Source organism: Hevea brasiliensis, chromosome 3 (assembly GCF_030052815.1).
Source record: "Hevea brasiliensis isolate MT/VB/25A 57/8 chromosome 3, ASM3005281v1, whole genome shotgun sequence".
In the NCBI taxonomy this organism is placed as follows: Eukaryota; Viridiplantae; Streptophyta; class Magnoliopsida; order Malpighiales; family Euphorbiaceae; genus Hevea; species Hevea brasiliensis.
This window is the reverse complement of record NC_079495.1, coordinates 112,783,283-112,809,303: the sequence shown is the minus strand read 5'-3', so window position 1 is coordinate 112,809,303 and position 26,021 is coordinate 112,783,283. Positions and strand designations below refer to the sequence as shown.

Below are 26,021 nucleotides of genomic sequence, written 5' to 3'. Positions count from 1 at the left end.
TCACTTTAAACCTCATACAACCTACAGTAACCGGTTTGAAGGTAAAAAGATAATTTGGCATGTCTAGGTAAGATTAAGAATCACTTATTCCTTTTTGTCTCTCCTTCAACTTGTATTACTTCACTCTCTCACTCTTTCGTCTACATTTTCTCTCTTTTTTGATACAGTAGGTTGTGTCCCTTCAATTTCTTCATCATCAGGCTCATTCTTTATCGCAAATCATCACTTGAAATCTATCTTTTATTTCTTTGCATGACTCATTCTTCATTGTCAACCAATAATTTTAACTAACGCGTAGAACGTAGGTTCTTTTGTCACTATTCGCTTGAATGCTATTTTTCTCATCTTTATTCTCTCTCTTGTAGTTCCCTCAATTCATAAGTTCACTCTTGGTTTATCGATTTGTCAGTTTGCTTGTTATTCCCTTGAAGGATTGTGAGTTTGGTCATTATTTTTCTTACAAATTTGCTATTACCTTATAAATTACTATCAAGTCCACTGTTTGAGATATTCCTTACTGTTTTCTTCAGATTCAGTTAAGGTACATTATTTGTTATAACTTTTTTCGATGGGTATGTTTGATTCAATATTATTTTATTTAGATTTTGTTGGAAAGTTTTAATGTGGATCAACCCATTCAAAATAATAACAACAATTGCTTCTCTACAAAAAATTTAAAAAAAAAAACATATCTTAGTATTATTCATATAAAAAAACCCATAACCCATATCATTATAAATATCTTCTCTTAGCCTAAAACCCATATTAAAAAAATTTACCCAAATCATGACTACCCATATCATGCTATCATAGAAAAAATTTTACCCAAGTGTAGATCTAGATGAAAAATTCATTTCTACTTACCCAATAGTTTATGCAGCCATAAAACCTTCTTTCAGGGTGTGCATTGGTCCATGATATTGTTAATTTCGCTTATTCTTCACATTGGCAAAGAAGAATACCATTTGGTGATAAACTTCTTCCATTAAACTGAGACATCATTAATGAAAGAAAGAAAAATAAAAGCACAAAAATATCATTCAACTACAAACTTGAAGAAAAAAGAGAGAGTAAAAGAAAATTTGATTTCATCAGAAAATGAGGGATGAGAAGGGCAAGGTATTTAGGATAAATAAAGTTGAGAAAGTAAGAATTATATATTACATAGAGGAGAGAGAAAAGAGGAAAAAATGATTTTTAATATTGTTTGAACTGTCATCGTTTTAACTTTTAAACCGATTGTTGCAGGTTGTATAAAGTTTGAAGTGATCTTTATAATAGTTTATGAGATTTTAAGTGAAATTTTAAAATTCATATGTACTGTATTATTACCAATCCTAAAATTCACCACAAGTAAAATTTGCCCCTCATATATGTCTCTTTATTTTTGTTTACCCCTTTTTCACCTAGTCCCTTACTCAAAACCGAATAAAATTCCAATGGAGACCCGCATTACAAAACCCGGAAGGGAGAGCATTTGCGTGATCAGCGTGAGAACGAAGCTGAGAAGCATTTGAGCATATTGAAAAATCGGGAGAATAGAAAATGGCATGGAGAGGGCAACTTTCTCGGAATCTTAAGGAGTTTCGTATTCTGCTGTGCCAATCTTCACCTTCAAGATCATCGACTAGGTATTAACAATCCCCAATTGGTTACAGCTTTTCACTAATTTCCTTTCGAGTCATTTGACTTTATTTATTGTTGTCAGAGCATTCGTGAAGAAAAATTACAAGGATCTCAAGACTCTGAACCCTAAGCTTCCGATCCTGATCCGTGAGTCTAGTGGAATCGAGCCTCAATTATGGGCTAGATATGGTATGTGAAGTCCCCCTATCTGTTTGCTTTATTCCATTTGATTATTGAGGTATCTCTCTCCCTCTGTTTGCGTGCCAATGCATGTGTTTGGTCGAATTTATCATTTTGTTTTAGGGTTTTAGCTTCCAGTGTATCTAACATTCCTATGCCAACATGCCTTGATGCTACGTGGGGAAGACATATATAGAAGAACTTAATTTGGATTGGGATAGTGTAGTTCAATTTTGTTTTAATAAAGTTTTTGTCTAACTCAAATGAAATTCTTTGGAAAGTACATTCTTCCAGTAATTTAAAATGCAGCAGCATACCAACACTCACTTATTAGTTAATGGATTTTAGAAAATATCGTGGAGCCTCTACTTTCCAGTCTAAAATTTTTATAAATTAATTAGCAGGCATCTGTTTTCTATTTGATTGTTATATGCTATGTGAAACATGAATCCTTTGTCCCCATAGACTTCATATTTTTATGAAGCCATGAAATAATGCAGGCCACTTTTTCTTGTCTTTGCATATGACTTTCTGGTAATGGAGTTTGTGCACATCTGTAGCTGCAAATCTTTGTAACAAGTAATTCAGAATTCAAACAACTTGTTTTGTAATTCCAAGCACATTTGCAGTTCAACAATAATCTAGATAGGTTAGTAGTTTACATAGATACCATCTTCCCAAGGACAAATTATAGCCTGGTATAGCTCATTTCAGTTTTGCACACATTTGTTGCAAGTTTTTCGGGTGAATGCCGTCCAAGTATCTAAGCTCATGTAAATGTGTTGCTCAAGTGTATATTCTGCATATCTTTGCCTGAAACTAAACAAGTTTGAGGCAACAGAGAACAGGTTAGTGATTACATGCAAGTTACCATGATTAATAGAATGAGATGTAGGCTTCTAATGTAATTGTTGATGGATAAGACTTGCTATCTGATTGAGTTGTAGCACTAAAGTTTTGAGGTTTTTTTTTCTATAAAAAATTCCTTATAGCCTGTTTGTTATCATTATGGATCCAGTTGAGTATTCTTCTATGGGTGTTAGCTGGTGAGTAAAGCTACATTGAAATTCATGTGTGATTGTTGCTTTAGAGTCATGGATCCTGGAATTTGTCCGAATTTAATCTCAGGACTGCTTCAGTTAAGAGCTTGGCATTTTAGAGCTTAAACACTCTAAAAGACCAGCCATGTTTTTATCATGGCCTTGGACTGTGGTGGGGCTCAGCTTAGGAATGACAACAGGTAGTGCTTTACCCCTACCTGAACCCATTTAATAATTATACTATTTGAACCCATCTCAAACCTGTTTTTTTACCTGTCCCAAATCTAATTAATACTAGAATGCTTTTCAAACCAGTAATAGATAATTATTTTTAAACTTATAACATTTCTAAACCCATTTATAAATATTCGTAACTTCTATAATCAGATTGAATAGGCTAAGGTACACCAATATGCTTTACTCATTGCCATCCCTGTCTAACTAGAAGGTAGAGGTTGTAATTAGAGCATCCAGGAGATGTTTCTTTAATAATATCCTCATCAGGGTTGTAATGTCTCCTTTAAATTGGATGAAGCTATATTTTGGTTTTTCAAGCATTATTCTCTTAAAGCAAAAAAGGTGTTTTATCCACTTTATTTTTGTTTCCAAGCAAATAGGAGATCTTCTATTTTGGCCTGTTAGTGTCAGTGCCCTGGAAATGAGATTGTTATCTGCTGATTACTTATTTCTTTGTCAGCTCCTTATTTAATTCTTCACCTAGGCTCCTACGCATCCCTTCATCCCCTACAGGAATGCATTTGGGGCAAAATTTTAACCCTCCTTTTCACTTTGTTAACCAACTCTTCTATGTTAACGTTTTTATACCACATTAGGCGTGAACTGTTAATATTCCCTGTCATGCTACCCTATATGCCAAACGCAATTTAAAAAGTGTGAAATGCTGTATTCCTTTCATGTGACATTTCATCCCCTTAACCACCATTTCTAATACACCTCTATAGGGAAAATCTTCAAAAGGAATGTTAGCAATTGCACAGCCTCTGTTAATGATGAAATGCTTTTCCTTTTTACCCCCACATCCTGGAAAGATATTATCTAATCCCTCTTTTGATAAAGAAGCATGATTCTGGTAGTTGTTTGATTGATGATGAATTAATGGTGATGTATTTACAACTATGGGCTTGAATTTTTTGCTGCATGGTGAATTCCCATTTTCGCTGGTAATTATATTATTGCATTTTAGGACAGCAATTTCTCATTTTTTTTTTACTATGTTTTAGTTTTTGAGCTTTATGTTTGTAACATCATCATGAATCTTTGGACTCCATGCAGATATGGGCGTTGAGAGGTGCATTTGATTGGAAGGTTAAACTGAGGCACAGATCTTTAAGGCCCTTGAAGACCTTGCAAAAGTTGGGGCCATCGCTTAAAGCTTGATGCCAATGTTGTTTAACTGTATAGAATGAAATAAATTGATACTTTGGGAGGATCTTCATGTTAAAGTTTGTCCTGTGTTTTGCTATGTATTCTTTGAGAGTTGGATACTCACTATTATCATTAGAGCTGTGCATAGTTCTTGGGGAATCGAATTGAATCGAAGAACCATACCGAACCGACATAAACCATGCCAAACGGAAATTTTTTTTTTTATACTTTGATTCGGTTCTGGTTCTTTACCAAGAACTAAACCGAAATTATACTGAAATCAAATTGAAATCATACCAAACCAAAACTGAATCAAGAACCAAATTTATAAATATGTTTCCTATATTTTATTTTTCTATATTTTCTTAATAATTTTAATTATAAATATATTAAATTACCTTATAATTTTTAATTATAAATGTATTATTATATTATATATATGTTAATTTTTAACTATATTTATATATTATACTTAAATGTTATATTTATAATTAATAAATAGTTAAAATGTATATTATATAATATATTATTATATTATATCATATATTTAATCATAAATTATATATGCACTTTATAATTAAATATTATATAATTTAAAAATGGTCAAAAGATATATTATATAATATATTAAGTATTAATAATCTAATTTAAAACTTTAATGTTAATATAAGTATGACTTTTTAAGGAAATAATTATATAAAATTATTTTAAGAATTGAGAATTGAATCGAATCATATTGAATCGAGCTGAAATCAAAGAACCGAGAATTATATTGAGCCGGAACTGAAATAATAAAGAATCGAATTAGAATCATATCGAAATTTCAGTTCGGTTTCGGTTTCGGTTCCTAGGTAAACCTTGAACCAAACTGGAATTGCACACTTCTAATTATCTTTTAGAGGGCATTTGATATGAGGTTTGGTACGAAATTAATAAGGGATGATTATTACTTTATAAATTTTATCTCCTCGTTAATAATACTAGGTAATTGCTCAAGGTAATGCATGTAGTTATTAATAATTTTAATTTATATATTTTATTTTAATTTTAATATATAAAAATAATATAATATTTAAATTTTTTATTAATTATTTCAAATTATATTTTTATTATTTTTATTTCTCTAACTTTTTAATAAAAATTTCATAATAGAATTAATTAAAATCTATCTATATATAATATAAATATAAAAATATGTAATTAATATATGTTAATATATTATAAATTATCTTATAATTATGGCTATTTATTATAAAGAATGTCACATATTAGCAACGTGTGGGACTTTTGAGAATATCTTCATGCTTTATCTATATAGATTTATAACCTTTTTGAGAAGTTAAATGTTAATCTTAGGAGATTAAGTTAATTTTCAATTCAAAAAAGATTCTTGGATCAAGTTGATCCGTAATTAATATGGATCAAAAAGTTTCTAATAATATGAAATACCTTTAATGCCCTCAATTAGTTTTGGAGGCAAAGTGAGAGGTTTTTTTCCTCCATTGCACTTTATTCCTCTCTTTTACACTTTCCCTTCATTCTCTTTTATTATTTGTGGTTTTTAGAGAACTCAACTCAACTCAACTAAGCCTTTATCCCAATAATTTGGGGTCGGCTATATGGATTCTTTTTTTCCATTTTAAATGATTTTGGATTAAATTCTCGAAAATGTGTAATGCTTCTAGGTCATATTGTACTACTCTTTTCTAAGTCAATTTAGGTTTACTCTTTCTTTTCTTTCTATCTTCTAACCTAATGTGCTCTACTTGTCTAACTGGAGCCTTCGTATGTCTACGCTTCACATGACTAAACTACCTCAATCTTCCTTCTCTCTATTTATCCTCAATTGGCACTACTCCTACCTTTTCTCTAATACTCTCATTACGGACTTTATCTAGTCTAGTATGACCACTCATTCACCTTAACATTCTCATCTCCGCAACTCTTATCTTAGACACATACGACTCTTTCAGTGCCCAATACTCACTACCATATAACATGGCTAGTCGTACGGCTGTTTGTAACACCCCGTTGCATAGCCTGGTAGATTTCACTGTTCCGGTGACCGGTGTCGGTCCGGACAATTAAGGAGATTAGATTCACATTTAAGACAACTTGAGAAGCCATAAACACAAATAATTAGTAATGTTTAATTAGTTAACTATAAATAAGAAAAATAGAACATAAGAAGTTAAACGAGCCGAGAGTCACAGCGATGAGTGACCTTCTCGAATGATCACAAGTCATTTTAAACTCAAATTTCGAACCGTAAAAAGTGACGCTGCGGTCCTTAGGACCATTATGAACACAGTGGAAAAGAGAAAATCACGAAAAAGAACTGTTAAGCCAGTCAAATAATTAGGTCAGGGAGCCGGAAGAAAAATGAAATTATTTGCAAACCGGGATGAACCGGCGAGGGGCAATTTGGTCAATTGACCCCGAAAGTGACTCGACCTAATCACAAATAAAATCGGAGAAAAGAAAATTTCGGAATTGAGAATTAAATTAAAGAACTAAAAAAAAAATAAAAAAAAAGAAAAAGAGATGAAAATGAAAAAGTCAAAAGTTATGACATCATGGATGATGCCATAACTAAATTAATAAATTGAATTATTTAATTGGGATTTTTTTTGTGGTCTTCCATAAATTAAATTAGATAAAGGAAAAGAAAAAAAAAGAGAAAAAGTCATCTTCCTCACCCTTGTGCCGCCCCATCTCTCCCTTTCATTCTCACTCACTTGTTCCACCATTTTTAAGGACTAGAAAGCTTGAATTTCCTTACTTACTTCCATAAATTCACAAAGTCCCAACATTAAAAAATTCTCTTTACATGTTGAGGAAGCATTAGAGAGTAAAAAGAAGAAGAAACACTTGAAGGAAGTAAAGCCTAGAAACCCTCCAAGCAAGGTTAGTGTTTATCCCTTAAATTTTTCTTTATATTAATGATTAACTATTTGTATTAAGTTGGAATTTGATGAAAGTTAAAACAAAATGTTAAGATAAGGGATCATAAAGATTTCAGCCAACATGGGTATGAGGGTATTGTTTCATGGTTTGATTGACTTAAATGAGTATATGAACCTTAAGTAGTTGAGTTATTATGGTTTAAGGCTTTGAAAGTAGTTAAACACAATGAATTAGTGAGATTAGGGTTTGAATGTTAGGGTTAGTGAACCAAAATTTGGAGAAATGCATAAATGGCATGTTTGACTTATTGTGAAGTGAAATAATGGTCAATTATGACCAAATGGATTGTGTGGGAATGTTAGGAAATTAAACCAAATTCGTAGGTTAATGGTCATGCTGCTGGCAGCATGACCAAACCCACTTTGAAGGACCAAAACTCAAATTTTACAAGTCCAATTGATATGCCACCAATTGGAGATGAAAATAGACATAAAAGAGCACAATTTTCATTAAGGAACCATGGCCAAAAACTGACCAAAACTTGGTGAAACAATTGACCAAAGTGAAATGATAGCAGGCTGCCACTGCACCAAACTGACCAAATGAACAGTAACTGTTCATTTGGTCATAACTCGAGTTAGACAGGTCAAATTGACCTGAAATTTGGCCAGGGGTTAGAGGGCATATAGACCTAAAACTTTCATGAATAACATCACCCCAAATTATGCCATTAACCCATTCAAATAATTGAGCAAAGTTGAGTTACCAAACCTGCAACTCTGCAGATTTTCAGTTGAACAGTAATGTTTGGATGGCTATAACTTTCTCTAGAAAATTCGGATTTAGGCGATTCTTGAACCGATGGAAACCTAAGACATAGTAGAACATTTCATATGAAGAAAGTCAGACCAAATTATGAACTTAACTTAATCAAATTACTGACCAAAATTGGATCAAAATCTGCCAGAACCCAAAATACCAGTATGAACAGTATACGTAAACAGTAAACTTATTTTGGCCATAACTTGAGCTACAAAACTCCGATTGAGGTGATCCAAAAATGAGAATACACTTAAGACAATAAGGAATATTTTCTATGAAGGAAGTTTTGTCAAATTCCAACAGTAGACCGACCAATGAAACAGTGCAACTTCAGAGCACCAAAATAAAAAATTGGCAATTTTGCCAAAATGACCTAAGCTTTGAGAAAATGACCAAAACCAACAAGTTTAGTGACCAAAATGTGGTATGTGGGTGAAGTTGGAGTTCCCATACCTATTAAGTCTTAGAAAGTCAACTATTTGACTTGAATAGTGCAGTGAATAGTAACCCGAAACACAAAATTTAAAGAACGTCGAATTTAGCACGTTAGAGCTAGGTAATTGTGAAGCTAAATTTATTTTGGATCTGTGTTAAGTTCTAGTACTGAAACATTGTAAAATTGTGTATTTCAGTTGAAAAGAATATCGGGAAGGAACCCGAGGAACCGAGTCAAGGCTAAGGGATGACTCGTTTGAGGTTTGTGCACAACATCACTATGCTTTAAAATGTGTTGATAAAGTGAATGAAATATGTATTTTACATTTGCTTTGACTTATTGAGAATTTATTTGTGACAATAGTTATGATGTTTTGACTTAAATTATTGGAAGTTATTGTGTATATTTGAAATGAAAATGTTTAGCAAATTGTTAAGATAAGTTTTGAAACCACAGTGTCATGACCATATATTTGAACACCTCACTAGCACGACTAGTGGGGGTAATTAGTTTCGAATTTTGATTCCTTCTCTGGAGAAGTGTTGAGGTGTGCCAGTAGAAGAGGATGTGAATGGATATCCATATATTTGAGCTAGCTAGCCTTGTGATGTGATTTCTCTTTAGCCTCTGGCTATCGAGATTCTATTTGTTTCGAATGGCATGATCTAACTGTGGGTTTTATGAAATGTGTTTTGATACTTTGAAATGAACTTGGTTTGCATTAAAATCTCATAATTTATGTTTTGTGTTTAATGCTCATGTTTAGTCAAATTTTTGAATAAATATGATTTAAGTTTTGCATAAAGATTATTTTAGTATGTTGTGCACCACTGAGTCCTAGTACTCAGCGATAGCTTCTATTGCTGTCGCAGATACAGAGACTAGAGGAGCAGCAGACTGAGCTGCTGAGGTGTGAGGAGCATCAGCTTAAAGTTTTCGGGTATAATTTATACCCCAATTGTAAATATTTCTTTTGATGTATATATTGCACATAAATGTATGGACATGTAAAAATGGGTCTTGAGCAGCTTATACAAAAATTTGTATGAAGTTTGTAATAAAGTTTAGTTGTATTTTTTTTTTGATGTAAATTTTGTAAGAATGTATATAAATTGTGTTGTCACTAATGAAATGTATTGCTAGTATGCTGAGAATTATTGAATTTTGAACTTGAGAAATTTATTGAGTTTGATTGTGAAAATTGAAGTAGTGGTTGAGAAAATTTTTAGAAGTGTTTTTTACAGGTATTTGAAGAACGGTTTTCTCAAAATACAGAGGAAACTCTGTCAAAATTTTTATAGAATTTGCGAAAAACTAAAATGGACCAAAATATTAACTAGTTTTAATTTCAACTAAATGTTTTAAGTACTTACTAGAAAATGCTCACCACTTGTCAAAAATAAGAAAATTGTTTTAAAATCCCTTGTAGGGTACTTAATGAGTTATCGGTAGGTGAAGTTCGGTAGTTCATTAGGTATTCTACGGGATCATGTTATGCCTTACAGAAGGGTAAGGTGTGACATGTTTTAGTGGTATCAGAGCAAATTTTTGAAGTATGTTTTAACCTATAAATTTGTGTTTTTCTTGTTAAGTACAACTGCTCAATGTCCATAATTGTTACATACAGTGCATTACATCATGAATATGAACTAACGGAGGGAAATCTCCATGTGTTACTTGTTCAGGAGATACCCTACCTGCATCGTTATGGAAGAAAGGGATCGCTCGGTTGAGCGATGCTGAAGCTGAGGCACAAGGGTAAGCCCTAGCTTTAACGAATGTTAGTGGGTCAAGAACACCATTCACAAATGCCGCAGATTCCTCGCACACCGCATGCCAGATGGTCGCGATGTTTCAAAGAAATGGTCGGGGTATGCCTGTTCAAACTCTACCACATCCACCTATGGCACAACCATTGCCTCCAGCCAGACAGTATGACAAGTTATTAAAGTATGGAGCTGCAGAATTTAAGGGTACAGTGGACCCTTTAGAGGCAGAGCAATGGCTTGAAAGAATGGACAGAGTATTTAAGAAGTTGCACTGCCAAGATGAGCTGAAGTTTGAGTACTCTGTGTCGCTACTGCAAGGGGATGCGTATGACTGGTGGAAGACCATCCCCACGCCTTGGTGAACCACCGATCTTGACACAGGATGACTTCATCAGAGAGTTCAGACAGAAATACATCCCAGACGCATATGTTGATCAGAAGTTGCAAGAATTTTTGAGCCTGAAACAAGGGAACCGATCAGTGGCAGAGTATGAGAGGGAGTTCTCCCGCCTGAGTCACTATGCGGGGAGTCTCCTTACTACCAGCAAGGTAAGATGCAAGAGATTTGAGACGGGTTTGAAGCCCAGTATAAGGATGCAAGTTGTGGGATTCCGACACAGTAACTTTTCAGAGCTCATGTCTCAAGCACTTGAGTTGGAAAGAATAGAATCGGAAGCAACCCCAATGAAAAAAAAATCAGAAAAAGCTGAGAAATCAGAGAAAGACAAGGGGGAAAAGTCTGTAGAGCCGAGTTCTGGTGGGACTTCTGGGAAAAAAAAGAAATTTAGCGGACCCAGCAGGGGTCGAGGTGGAAGAATTGGTAGGGGCAGATTCTCCGCATGAGACCCCTAGGTCCGGCCGCATCGAGCAAGGGTTCACATTCTGCCCGCCCCTGTGAGACTTGTGACAAGATTCATGGGGGGGAGTGCTACTGGGCCACTGGAGCCTGCTTTAACTGCGGAGGCAAAGGCCATATAGCTAAAGACTGTACTAGTGCTCCGAGATATAGTTCAGTTCCTCCTCACGCCGAGGATCTATTCGAGTCCCGCTCTCGAGGTTCACGCTGGCGTAAGAAGAGGCAGAGGTCGAAGCACTGCTTCAGGCAGTCAAGGCACAGTTGGTCAGTCAGGACAAGGAAGTGCTTCGACCAGAATCTACACTATGAGACAGCGAGAAGAGGCTGAGACTTCTGATGTTGTAGCTAGTACATTCTCTATCTTTGATCAAGATGTGTTTGTGTTGTTTGATCCGGGTTCAACCCATTCATATGTTAGTGCTAGCATAGTTAGTTCACTTGCTGTTCCATGTGTGCAAATGGATTTTGAAGTGCTAGTAACTAGTCTGTTAGGACAAGAAGTCCGGGTCAACAGAATTTATAGAGACTGTCCTTTGGTGATCCAAGGACATGTTTTCCCATCAGACTTGATTGAAATGCCCTTCAGAGAGTATGATATCATCTTGGGCATGGATTGGTTAGCCAAGCATCATGCCATGATTGATCAGATCAAGATCACTTTTGGTCTCCCTTTGTACGGTGATGTGGTAATACACGGGGAGAGGCATTTACTGCCATCAAACATCATTTCGGCTGCACTAGCCAGAAGAATGATCAGAAAGGGGTGTGAAGCATACTTAGCACATGTTATAGACAACCAAGTGGGGAGTTCAGCACTAAGGGACATCCCTACTGTATGTGATTTTCTGGATGTGTTTCCTGATGAATTACCAGGATTACCTCCAGAAAGAGAGGTGCAGTTTGAGATTGATGTTATGCCTGGTGTGGACCCAATTTCCATAACGCCATATAGAATGGCACCTGCAGAATTGAAAGAGTTGAAAAAACAATTACAAGAGTTGCTTGACAAGGGCTTTATTCGCCCTAGTGTGTCACCTTGGGGAGCGCCAGTATTGTTTGTAAAGAAGAAGGATGGCACTCTCCGCTTGTGTATTGATTATCGGCAGTTGAATAAGGTGACAATAAAGAACAGATATCCATTGCCCCGTATTGATGACTTGTTTGATCAGTTGAGGGGTGCAGTTGTGTTCTCCAAAATTGACCTGAGATCAGGTTATTATCAGCTGAAAGTACAAGAGCAGAGTATTCCTAAAACTGCCTTCAGAACCCAATATGGCCATTATGAATTTCTAGTCATGCCATTCGGGTTAACTAATGCTCCGGCTGCTTTTATGGATCTGATGAACACTATCTTCAGACCATACCTCGACCAGTTTGTTGTGGTATTCATTGATGATATATTGGTCTACTCGAGGAATGCAGAAGAGCATGATAGACATCTACGGATTGTACTGCAGATTTTGAGGGAGAAACAGCTATATGCCAAATTTTCGAAGTGTGAATTTTGGCTGAAGGAGATATCCTTTTTGGGGCATGTAGTATCAGAAGAGGGCATTAAGGTAGATCCAAGTAAGATTGAAGCTGTCCTTAATTGGAGGCCACCCAGAAGTGTCACAGAAATTCGTAGTTTTCTGAGTTTAGCTGGATACTACCGTAGATTTGTGAAGGGATTCTCCATATTGGCATCTCCATTGACCAAGTTGCTTAGAAAGGATGTGAAATTTCAGTGGACGGGCAAATGCCAACAAAGTTTTGATGAATTGAAGAGATGTTTGACTGAAGCTCCAGTCCTGACTTTACCTACACCGGGTAAAGAATATATAGTTTACAGTGATGCTTCTCACAATGGGTTAGGTTGTGTGTTGATGCAAGATCGAAATGTCATTGCCTATGCATCACGCCAGCTGAAACCGCATGAGAGGAACTATCCAACACATGATTTGGAGCTTGCAGCTATTGTGTTTGCTCTTAAGATCTGGAGGCATTACTTGTATGGGGAGAAGTGCTACATCTATACAGATCATAAGAGTTTGAAGTATTTGGGCACCCAAAAAGAGTTGAATTTGAGACAGAGGAGATGGTTAGAGTTGATAAAAGACTATGATTGTCTGATAGACTATCAGCCAGGGAAAGCTAATGTTGTGGCTGACGCCTTAAGTCGCAAGACTATGGCAAGTCTACGAGTTACTCCTTTGTCTTTGGTACATGAGTTGAGATCATTATATGCCAGTTTAGAGATTAATGATGAGGGGCAGACAACAGTTGCATGGCATGTACAGCCAGTGTTAATTGATCAGATCAGAATGGTCGCTCGTAATGATGAAAGGTATCGGTCGTTAGAAGAAGTCCGGCAGGGCAAGAAACCAGAATTCTCAATCAGAGATGATGGTCTACTGCTACACCAAGATAGAATATGTGTTCCTAATGATGTGGATTTGAGGCAAATCATTTTGAAGGAAGCACATGAGTCTCCTTTTGCCATGCACCCTGGTGGTACAAAAATGTATAGAGGGCTAAAGGAGCATTACTGGTGGATGGGTATGAAGAGAGATGTGGCAGAGTTTGTGTCCAAATGCCTAACTTGTCAGCAAGTAAAGGTAGAGCATCAATTGCCAACTGGGTTGTTACATCCACTACCAGTGTCTGAATGGAAATGGGAAAGAATAACAATGGATTTTGTGATGGGACTTCCGAGAACACATAAGAGTCATGATGCGGTATGGGTTATTGTTGACAGACTGACTAAGTCTGCTCATTTTCTGCCAGTCCGGATGGACTATAGTTTAGACAGATTGGCCAGGTTGTACATTGATGAGATTGTGAGACTGCATGGAGTGCCAGTATCTATCGTGTTAGACAGAGATCCTAGGTTCACTTCTAGATTCTGGGGTAGTCTTCAGAGAGCCCTTGGAACTAGATTGAACTTCAGTACGGCATTCCACCCACAGACAGATGGCTAGTCTGAGAGGGTAATTCAGATCTTGGAGGATATGCTATGGGCTTGTGTGATTGAGTTTGAGGGTAGTTGGGATACACACTTGCCTCTGATTGAGTTTGCTTACAACAACAGCTACCAATCAAGCATTGGAATGCCTCCATATGAAGCTTTGTATGGCAGAAAATGTAGAACCCCATTGTGTTGGGATGACGTGGGTGAAAGAAAGATGATTGGACCCAAAATCGTTCAGCAAACTGAAGAGAAAATCAGGGTGATCCGAGATCGACTTAAGACTGCATCGGACCGTCAGAAGTCCTACATTGATTTGAAAAGAAGGGATATTGAGTATGCAGTGGGTGAGAAGGTATTCCTCAAGGTTTCTCCTTGGAAGAGAATTATGAGATTCGGCAGAAAGGGGAAACTGAGTCCTCGTTTCATTGGGCCATATGAGGTTCTGGAAAGAGTGGGTCCTTTGGCATATTGGTTGGCACTACCTCCAGAGTTGGAAAAGATACATAATGTCTTCCATGTATCCATGTTGAGAAGGTATCGATCAGACCCATCTCATGTACTACCAGTAGAGGAAATTGAAGTAAATCCAGACCTCACATATGAAGAAGAACCCATAGAGATTCTGGCTTATGAGGTGAAGCAGCTACGGAACAAGTAGATACCATTGGTAAAAGTGCTGTAGAACCATCATTCGGGCCAAGAAGCTACTTGGGAACGAGAGGAGGACATGAGGAGACAGCACCAACAGCTGTTCAGAGATTGATACCAGGTAAAATTTCGAGACGAAATTTATTTTAAGAGGGGGAGAATTGTAACACCCCGTTGCATAGCCTGGTAGATTTCACTGTTCCAGTGACCGGTGTCGGTCCGGACAATTAAGGAGATTAGATTCACATTTAAGACAACTTGAGAAGCCATAAACACAAATAATTAGTAATGTTTAATTAGTTAACTATAAATAATAAAAACAGAACATAAGAAGTTAAACAAGCCGAGAGTCACAGCGATGAGTGACCTTTCTGAACGATCTGAAGTCATTTTAAACTCAAATTTCAACCGTAAAAGTGACGCTGTCCTTAGGACCATTATGAACACAGTGGAAAAGAGAAAATCACGAAAAGAATCAAGTTACCAAATAATTAGGTCAGGGAGCCAGAAGAAAAATGGAATTATTTGCAAACCGGGATGAACCGGCGAGGGGCAATTTGGTCAATTGACCCCGAGAGCTGACTCCTGACCTAACTGTCAAATAAAATCGGAGAAAAAAAAATTTCAAAATTGAGAATTAAATTAAAGAACTAAAAAAAAAAAAAAAAGAAAAAGAGATGAAAATGAAAAAGTCAAAAGTTATGACATCATGGATGATGCCATAACTAAATTAATAAATTGAATTATTTAATTGGGATTTTTTTGTGGTATTCCATAAATTAAATTAGATAAAGGAAAAGAAAAAAAAAAGAGAAAAAGTCATCTTCCTCACCCTTGTGCCGCCCCATCTCTCCCTTTCATTCTCACTCACTTGTTCCACCATTTTTAAGGACTAGAAAGCTTGAATTTCCTTACTTACTTCCATAAATTCACAAAGTCCCAACATTAAAAAATTCTCTTTACATGTTGAGGAAGCATTAGAGAGTAAAAAGAAGAAGAAACACTTGAAGGAAGTAAAGCCTAGAAACCCTCCAAGCAAGGTTAGTGTTTATCCCTTAAATTTTTCTTTATATTAATGATTAACTATTTGTATTAAGTTGGAATTTGATGAAAGTTAAAACAAAATGTTAAGATAAGGGATCATAAAGATTTCAGCCAACATGGGTATGAGGGTATTGTTTCATGGTTTGATTGACTTAAATGAGTATATGAACCTTAAGTAGTTGAGTTATTATGGTTTAAGGCTTTGAAAGTAGTTAAACACAATGAATTAGTGAGATTAGGGTTTGAATGTTAGGGTTAGTGAACCAAAATTTGGAGAAATGCATAAATGGCATGTTTGACTTATTGTGAAGTGAAATAATGGTCAATTATGACCAAATGGATTGTGTGGGAATGTTAGGAAATTAAACCAAATTCGTAGGTTAATGGTCATGCTGCGGCAGATGACCAAACCCACTGAAGGACCAAAACTCAAATTTTACAAGTCCAATTGATATGCCACCAATTGGAGATGAAAATATACATAAAAGATCACAATTTTCATTAAGGAACCATGCCCAAAAACTGACCAAAACTTGGTGAAACTATTGTCCAAAGTGACATGATAGCAGGCTGCCATCAAGATTAAATCGACCAAATGAACAGTAACTGTTCATTTGGTCATAACTCGAGTTAGACAGGTCAAATTGACCTGAAATTTGGCCAGGGGTTAGAGAGCATATAGACCTAAAACTTTCATGAATAACATCACCCCAAATTATGCCATTAACCCATTCAAATAATTGAGCAAAGTTGAGTTACCAAACCTGCAACTCCGTAGATTTTCAGTTGAACAGTAATGTTTGGATGGCTATAACTTTCTCTAGAAAATTCGGATTTAGGCGATTCTTGAACTGATGGAAACCTAAGACATAGTAGAACATTTCATATGAAGAAAGTCAGATCAAATTATGAACTTAACTTAATCAAATTACTGACCAAAGTTGGATCAAAATCTGCCAGAACCCAAAATACCAGTATGAACAGTATACGTAAACAGTAAAATTATTTTGGCCATAACTTGAGCTACAAAACTCCGATTGAGGTGATCAAAAAATGAGAATACACTTAAGACAATAAGGAACATTTTCTATGAAGGAAATTTTGTCAAATTCCAACAGTAGACCGACCAATCAAACAGTGCAACTTCAGAGCACCGAAACCGAAAATTGGCAATTTTGCCAAAATGACCTAAGCTTTGAGAAAATGACCAAAACCAACAAGTTTAGTGACCAAAATGTGGTATGTGGGTGAAGTTGGAGTTCCCATACCTATTAAGTCTTAGAGAGTCAACTATTTGACTTGAATAGTGCAGTGAATAGTAACCCGAAACACAAAATATAAAGAACATCGAATTTAGCACGTTAGAGCTAGGTAATTGTGAAGCTAAATTTATTTTGGATCTGTGTTAAGTTCTAGTACTGAAACATTGTAAAAATATGTATTTCAGTTGAAAAGAATATCGGGAAGGAACCCGATGAGCCGAGTCGAGGCTAAGGGACGACTCGTTTGAGGTTTGTGCACAATATCACTATGCTTTAAAATGTGTTGATAAAGTGAATGAAATATGTATTTTACATTTGCTTTGACTTATTGAGAATTTATTTGTGACAATAGTTATGATGTTTTGACTTAAATTGTTGGAAGTTATTGTGTATATTTTAAATGACAATGTTTAGCAAATTGTTAAGATAAGTTTTGAAACCACAGTGTCATGACCATATATTTGAACACCTCACTAGCACGACTAGTGAGGGTAATTAGTTTCGAATTTTGATTCCTTCTCTGGAGAAGTGTTGAGGTGTGCGAAGAGGATGTGAATGGATATCCATATATTTGAGCTAGCTAGCCTTGTGATGTGATTTCTCTTTAGAGATTCTATTTGTTTCAAATGGCATGATCTAACTGTGGGTTTTATGAAATGTGTTTTGATACTTTGAAATGAACATGGTTTGCATTAAAATCTCATAATTTATGTTTTGTGTTTAATGCTCATGTTTAGTCAAATTTTTGAATAAATATGATTTAAGTTTTGCATAAAGATTATTTTAGTATGTTGTGCACCACTGAGTCCTAGTACTAGACTAGAGGAGTGTGAGGAGCATTAGCTTAAAGTTTTCGAGTATAATTTATACCCCAATTGTAAATATTTCTTTTGATGTATATACTGCACATAAATGTATGGACATGTAAAAATGGGTCTTGAGCAGCTTGTACAAAAATTTGTATGAAGTTTGTAATAAAGTTTAGTTGTATTTTTTTTTTATGTAAATTTTGTAAGAATGTATATAAATTGTGTTGTCACTAATGAAATGTATTGCTAGTATGCTGAGAATTATTGAATTTTGAACTTGAGAAATTTATTGAGTTTGATTGTGAAAATTGAAGTAGTGGTTGAGAAAACTTTTAGAAGTGCTTTTTACAGGTATTTGAAAAATGGTTTTCTCAAAATACAGATGAAACTCTCTCAAAATTTTTATAGAATTTGCGGAAAACTAAAATGGACCAAAATATTAACTAGTTTTAATTTCAACTAAATGTTTTAAGTACTTACTAGAAAATGCTCACCACTTGTCAAAAATAAGAAAATTGTTTTAAAATCCCTTGTAGGGTACTTAATGAGTTATCGGTAGGTGAAGTTCGTTAGTTCATTAGGTATTCTATGGGATCATGTTATGCCTTACAGAAGGGTAAGGTGTGACATGTTTTAGTGGTATCAGAGCAAATTTTTGAAGTATGTTTTAACCTATAAATTTGTGTCTTTCTTGTTAAGTACAAATGTCCATAATTGTTACATACTGATGCATTACATCATGAATATGAACTAACGGAGAAATCTCCATGTGTTACTTGTTCAAGAGATACCCTACTATGGAAGAAAGGATCGCAGGCACAAGAAGCCCAATGTTAGTGGGTCCAAATGCCGCGCGATGTTTTAGCAAATGGTCAAACTCCACCACAACCACATGACAAGTTATTAAAGTATGGGACCCTTTAGAGGCCAATGGCTTGAAAGAATGAGTATTTAAGAAGTTGCCCAAGATGAGTGAAGTTTGAGTACTGGATGCGTATGGTGGAGGACCATCCCCACAACCACGATGACTTCATCGAGAGTTAATACATCCCATATGTTGATCGAAGTTGCAAGAATTTTTGAGCTGAAACAAGGGAACCGGTATGAGAGGAGTTCTCCAGTCACTATGAGTCTCCTTACTACCAAAGGCAAGATGCAAGAGATTTAAGACGGGTTTGAAGCCCAGATAAGGATGCAAGTTGTGGCTCATGTCTCAAGCACTTGAGTTGGAAAGAATAGAATCGAAAGCAACCCTAGTGAAAGAAAAATCAGAAAAAGCTGAGAAATCAGAGAAAGACAAGGGTGAAAAGTCTGTAGAGCCGAGTTCTGGTGGGACTTCTGGAAAAAAGAAGAAATTTAGCGGACCCAGCAGGGGTCGAGGTGGAAGAATTGGTAGGGGCAGATTCTCCAGACAGAGACCCCTAGGAGTCAGTCGCCGATCAGCGGGTTCACATTCTGCCCGCCCCTGTGAGACTTGTGGCATGATTCATGGGGGGGAGTGCTACTGGGCCACTGGAGCCTGCTTTAACTGCGGAGGCAAGGGCCATATAGCTAAAGACTGTACTAGTGCTCCGAGATATAGTCCAGTTCCTACTCCTGCCGAGGGATCTATTCAGAGTCCTGCTCTCAGAGGTTCACAGTCAGTTGGCAGAGGAAGAGGCAGAGGTAGAAGCACTGCTTCAGGCAGTCAAGGCACAGTTGGTTGGTCAGGACAAGGAAGTGCTTCGACCAGAATCTACACTATGAGACAGCGGGAAGAGGCTGAGACTTCTGATGTGGTAGCTTGTACATTCTCTATCTCTGATCAAGATGTGTTTGTGTTATTTGATCCGGGTTCAACCCATTCATATGTTAGTGCTAGCATAGTTAGTTCACTTGCTGTTCCATGTGTGCAAATGGATTTTGAAGTGCTAGTAACTAGTCCGTTAGGACAAGAAGTTCGGGTCAACAGAATTTATAGAGACTGTCCTTTGGTGATCCAAGGACATGTTTTCCCGTCAGACTTGATTGAAATGCCCTTCAGAGAGTATGATATCATCTTGGGCATGGATTGGTTAGCCAGGCATCATGCCATGATTGACTGTAGACTGAAGACAGTCACTTTTGGTCTCCCTTTATACGGTGATGTGGTAATACATGGGGAGAGGCATTTACTGCCATCAAACATCATTTCGGCTGCACTAGCCAGAAGAATGATCAGAAAGGGGTGTGAAGCATACTTAGCACATGTTATAGATAACCAAGTGGGGAGTTCAGCACTAAGGGACATCCCTACTGTATGTGATTTTCCGGATGTGTTTCCTGATGAATTACCAGGATTACCTCCAGAAAGAGAGGTGCAGTTTGAGATTGATGTTATGCCTGGTGTGGACCCAATTTCCATAACGCCATATAGAATGGCACCTGCAGAATTGAAAGAGTTGAAAATACAATTACAAGAGTTGCTTGACAAGGGCTTTATTCACCCTAGTGTGTCACCTTGGGGAGCGCCAGTATTGTTTGTAAAGAAGAAGGATGGCACTCTCCGCTTGTGTATTGATTATCGGTAGTTGAATAAGGTGACAATAAAGAACAGATATCCATTGCCCTGTATTGATGACTTGTTTGATCAGTTGAGGGGTGCAGCTGTGTTCTCCAAAATTGACCTGAGATCAGGTTTTAGAGCAAACAACATCATTATCATATTTTCATTTCCAACTTTTTTTAACACATTTTTATTTTCTTGTATATATTGAAGAGAACACACCTTAAACAAAAATATTCATCCGTTTTCTCCTAAAATATCTAAAGACTGCTTTCTCCATCTTTTTATAAGTGGAAACTTGGATCTGCTAGAGTAGCCAAGGGAATAATATATTCTTAATATTACAGTAACTAAAATAGTCATAAAGGGCGAGTGACCCTGATAGCCAAATACTCTCAATAAGTTACTCGCCCAACTATTTCAGTGATACTCGGACCACTTTCAAATATAAGGATCCTGAGATATTCACCATAATCAGAATTGTACTCGTTAAAGAATTCAACTGGTAAAGTAGACTTCTAATTCCACTCAACTACAAAATTCCTAATCCTAATAGAAGACTATCTAAAAAACCTATATAAGGGTCATCAGGGATGCATAATATCCAATTTTCTATTTATCTTATTTTTTATTTCTCATTATTGACTTAGGCACTGGAGCGGTGATTATCTAACCCACCTAATGCTCTCCTTTCTTACAGATCCTATCCAACATCTATTACCTGACGAATAAAATAACAACATCAGTTTTCATGCTTCAATTATATATAAAAATTTAAGTGTAATATTGATTAATTTATACATTAAATAATATAATTATACATAATTTTAACTTTTAAACTATATATATATATATATATATATATATATATATATATATATATATATATATATATATATATATATATAAGGTTTGTACAATATTTTGTAAGTATATAATTTATCAAGTGCAAAATTTAATATCGTATTAATAAGATAATTAATAAGGATGGCAAAGGATATGATATCGACAAAAATCATCCTATCTAAACCCGAACCCAATTAATATTTTCAAAATTCAAACCTATCCCAAACTAGATTAAAATTTATTCTAAATCATTACCCATCCCAAATTTGATTATTATTACCTAAAAAATACCGAACCCATTTAATTTTACATATTTTAATTAATAATCTATATAAAAAATATTTTGTTATTAATAATTTATATTTTAAAATTTAATAATTCCATAAAATAATTAAATTCTATTTTTTAAAATAAAATGTATAAAAATTATTATAAAAAACATAAATTTTATATTTAATTTGTTATTTTATGTAAACGGATTCGGGTAACGGGTACTCAATATATAAAACTTGAATCGACCCATACCCATCATGGGTATTATTACTCAAACTCAAATCCAATTATATATTACCCAAACCACTACAAAAAAAAATTTATTTTTGCAACTGATTATTGCAACTGACTAAAAATTGGTTGTTATTAGCAACTAATTTTGTAATCAATTTGTGATTTCGATTTTTTTTAGTAAAATGATTAATTTTAAAAAAATTTAACAACTGATTTAAGAATCGGTTGTTATTAGCAACCGATTCATAATTGATTGCCAAAATCGGTTGCTAATAGCAACTGATCTATAATTAGCTGTTAAAATCGATTGCTAATTGATATTAGAAAAATCTTAAATATACGATTAGCAATCGATTTTAAAATTGGTTGCTATTAGCAATCAATTAAGAAATCAGTTGTTAAAATCTGTTGCTAATAGCAATCGATTTTAAAATAGGTTGCTAAAAGCAATCGATTTAGGGAATCGGTTGTTAAATTAAAGAATTATTTCAATTAGTAACAGATTTGTAATCTGTTGCAAAAATTAGCATTTGATTTGCAAAAGTTGCTAAAATCGGTTGTTATTTACGACCGATTCCTTGTCGGTTGTTAATAGCAACTGATTTTTGCAATCAATTGTAAATCGATTGCCAAATACTTCCCCCAAAAATTTTCACCTTTTTTTTTTTTTTGCAATCGATTTGCGAATTGGTTATTAATAGCAATCAACTTTTACAACCAATTTTGTAACATATTTTTTGCCCCAAAAACTCTCATCTAATTGTTTTTTATTAGCCTCGGATTTGCGAATCGGTTGCTAGCAACAATCGATTTTTGCAACAGATTAAAATCAGTTGCTAATAGCAACTGATTTTTTTCCTCTAAAAATTCCCATCCAATTTTTTCTTTTCTTTTTTTTATTTGTAACAAATTTGGAAATCGGTTGCTAACAGTAATCAATTTTTGAAACTGATTAAAATCAATTACTATTAGCAATTGATTTTTTTTCTCCCTCAAAAATTTTTACCTATTTTTATTTTATTTTTTTATTTTAATTTGTAACCGATTTGCAAATCGATTGCTATTAGTTAACGATTTTACAACCAACTACGAATCGGTTATAAAATTTTTTCCCCAAAAATTCATGCCCAATTTTTAAAAGAAATTAACAACTGACAATCAGTTGCTAAAATCGACTGCTAATTCACTTATATAAACTACTACTCATTTTCTTTTCATACTAACCATTTTTTCTCTCTTTCTTCTTTTTTTTTTCTCATTTTATTCATCAACTTTTTCATTCTCATCTATTTTATTCATCATTTTTTCTTTTCTAATATATTTTTGTAATACTCGCCATTTTTTGATGTCAGACTATTTGTCCTTTATAGAATATTCTGGTGAAGACTAAGACTTCACTGACAAGAGAGTGGCGGTAAGATGTGAAAATATATTCATGTATGTGTGCTTAAAATATTCAAAATATATTTAAAAAATGAAAAATGTTGTAATTGTTTTATTTTTTAAAAGTTTTAAAGTGGTGGTTTTGGGCAGAAGGAGTTTCGACAGTCGAAGGACAGACTTTTAGCAGTTGAAGTCCTTTTTATAGTTCAAATGCCTATTTGGGAAGAATCGACTCCGACAACCGAAAGTTGAATTTTGTGACAGATGAAAGTCCTTCGACAAAGAGGGTATAAAAGGGACCTCAGCTCATTTCCTGCCCAAAACACTTGGGTTTTCCTTCTTTTCTCTCTCTCTCTCAACTACTGGGGCATACATAGAACTCTTTAAAGAGATTCCTTTGAGTTTTTGAAGATTTGGAGGTGGATTCTTCCATTTAGAAGTGTGGAAGAGTAGATTCAAGTTTTGGTTCTCTTGCCTCTAAGCTCCAAGAAAAGAGATAACATTCTTTTTTTTTTTTAATATAAGAGAGTTGATAAGGAATTAGGTTTCTAAAGCTTTAATTTTATGAAAAGTTATTTCAAGTTAAGTTTTTGAAAGTTTATGCTATGTTGAGTTTAGGGAAAACCTAGAATTTAAGTTTTGGTGAATGTATGTGGGTATTAAGCATGTTTTCTAGTTGTTATAGGCCCTAGAGATGTGTATATGTGATGAGGTTGTGTTTTGAAACTTTAAAATGACCCTAGGTGTTAATAGGAGAAGGGATTTGCAGGTTTTCGACTTGAAAATTCTGAAAATTTCTAAGTTCAATTGCCGAAAGCCAAAGGTTCAATAGCCAAAGCTTGTATTTTCTCAAAAAATCTAGAAATTTTTCAGGTTCGGTAGCTGAAGTCCCAGACTTTGTCAGCCACAGTGGCTATTGCCCAAACTTGGACACCTAATATTCTAAGGTTCTGCAACCAAACTTGGTTCTGTCCATTTATTTTTTCCTTTAATTTCAAGATTTCAAAACCCAATTTCATAGTTCCTAAGGACCTAGAATTGGATGTTTATGTTATGTACAGAGTTTTAGAGCCTTGTATAACACTCTAGGGTCCAATTTTATAGAATCGGGCTTGAGGGACTCAAAAAGGTAAAGATCCAAGAATAGCTCCCGTTCGAGTAAGGAGGTTAATAGACTACAAGAGGTGAGTAACTCTAACCTTAATAAAATGAAAACTATTACAGGTAATTAATGAGTATCCTCATACATCATGTTATATTTATTTAAGATGTATGTGTTTAGAATACGAAGATGTTGCATAATTTCATAAATTGCTGTTAGTGCATTAATGGATATTGGATGACCCATTACTCCCCCATGTTATGTTTATGTAATGTATATATGTTATGGATCTATTAGTAAATCCTAAGGGGAGATCTTGATGTTGCCCTTCAAGAGAGATCTAATAGTTGCCCCTAGGTACATGAAACAGGTCATATTTAAAAGGAAAGTTTATAAAGTTATTAGTGATAATGTCCATCTTACGTGAAATGTTTGTGATGTGAAAATCCATGTGAATGATGCATTGCACATGTATGAATGAATGATGCAATTAATGATGGTTACTTTACTCACTGAGCTTGTGTAAGCTTACCTCATTCCCCTAACCCTCAAGTGCAGGGTTACAGGACTAGAAGAGTTCCTGAAAGAGAGAGCATCAAGAGTCGTCTTAGCTTTTCTCTATGTATGATGTATGGGTAGATGGACATATAATTTATGAATGGATAGTACTGTGTTGGTGATTAAAAGAAAACTGGAAAAAAATGTAATAATTACTTAAGTATGATGATGTATATGTTGTGTTAACCCTTGTCAGGGTACACATGTTAAACTATTACATTTTGGATCTTATGTATGTTAAGGTTCAAATTATGAACTATTATTATGTTGTGAATGTTTATGTATGGATGAAAAGACTAAGGTGTAATGGTTTGATTTATGTTAAGATGGTGATGTAGGAATATATGTATATTTTGCAGGTTTTAGGCTTGCTAAGAATTCCGACAGCCTTGAGTTGTTTAGATCCATAGCGCCGATAACGGTCCCTAGCTTTGGTCATTACAATTCTCTTCATCATATTTTCTTTCTTATCTCTTTTCCTGATCATTTTTTCTTATCTCTTTTCCTTATCATTTTTTCTCATCTATTTTCTTCTTCATCATTTTCTTTCTTATATATTTTTTTCTTCATTATCTTTTTCTTTCTCATCTATTTTCTTTTTCATCATTGTAGACCCTATTTTGGTAACCTTGTGGGTATGTGCATTGAGGCCGTGAGGAACTCGATGATGAAAAAATTGTATGACTATGAGATATATTTAGAGGCATTAAAATGGATAATAATATGTATGGCATGTTTTTTGAAGAAAATAATTTTGAAGAGTAAAAAAAAAAGTGTTTAATTAAATTTAAATAAAATTTATTTTTTGTTTAAATTTAATTTTGAAAATTTATTTTATTAAGAAAAAATCTAATTAGACTTAATTGGACTTTCTAAGGCCAATAAAGCCCATTTGGGAATTTTGTGTAACACCTCTATGTTCGGTAGTGCGTTCTACTGTTCCGATGACAGTGTCTGTCTGGACAGCTAGGATGCTTGGAATTATATTTAAATATTAGTGTGGAGATATAAGATAGTGAAATACAATAGAGGAAAATATAAGAAAAAAAATAAAGAAAAAAAAAATAAAAGACAGAAAATGGAACTAAGCTAAACGGACAAAACCGTACCGATGGGTGACCGTACCGGGAAGTTACAGTGTGGGCCGTAGACTAGCCTTGGACAGCGGGGAACCCTAGAAAATATTTTTGGGACTTAAATAAACATCTATTGAAAAATAAATAATATTAGAAATGTCCAAGAAAAATTAATAAATTAGTACAGAGAAAAGCAAAAAATCGAGAAACCGATAAAAATCGGTGTTACCGAAAAAGCCGAAAAGCAACCCGAATATGGGCATTGTGGTCAATTGACACCCCGAGTTGCC

General features: G+C 34.9%; 1 protein-coding gene across 1 annotated transcript; it reads left to right on the top strand.

Annotated features, from left to right (window-relative positions):
• Positions 1-1,410: 1,410 nt before the first annotated feature.
• Positions 1,411-4,333, top strand: LOC110633129 (NADH dehydrogenase [ubiquinone] 1 alpha subcomplex subunit 2-like). The gene is given in 3 exon segments (XM_021781607.2): positions 1,411-1,631; positions 1,709-1,815; positions 4,140-4,333. Coding segments are annotated over 3 exon segments (291 nt in total). The 5' UTR covers positions 1,411-1,545; the 3' UTR covers positions 4,238-4,333.
• The last annotated feature ends 21,688 nt before the right edge of the window (positions 4,334-26,021 follow it).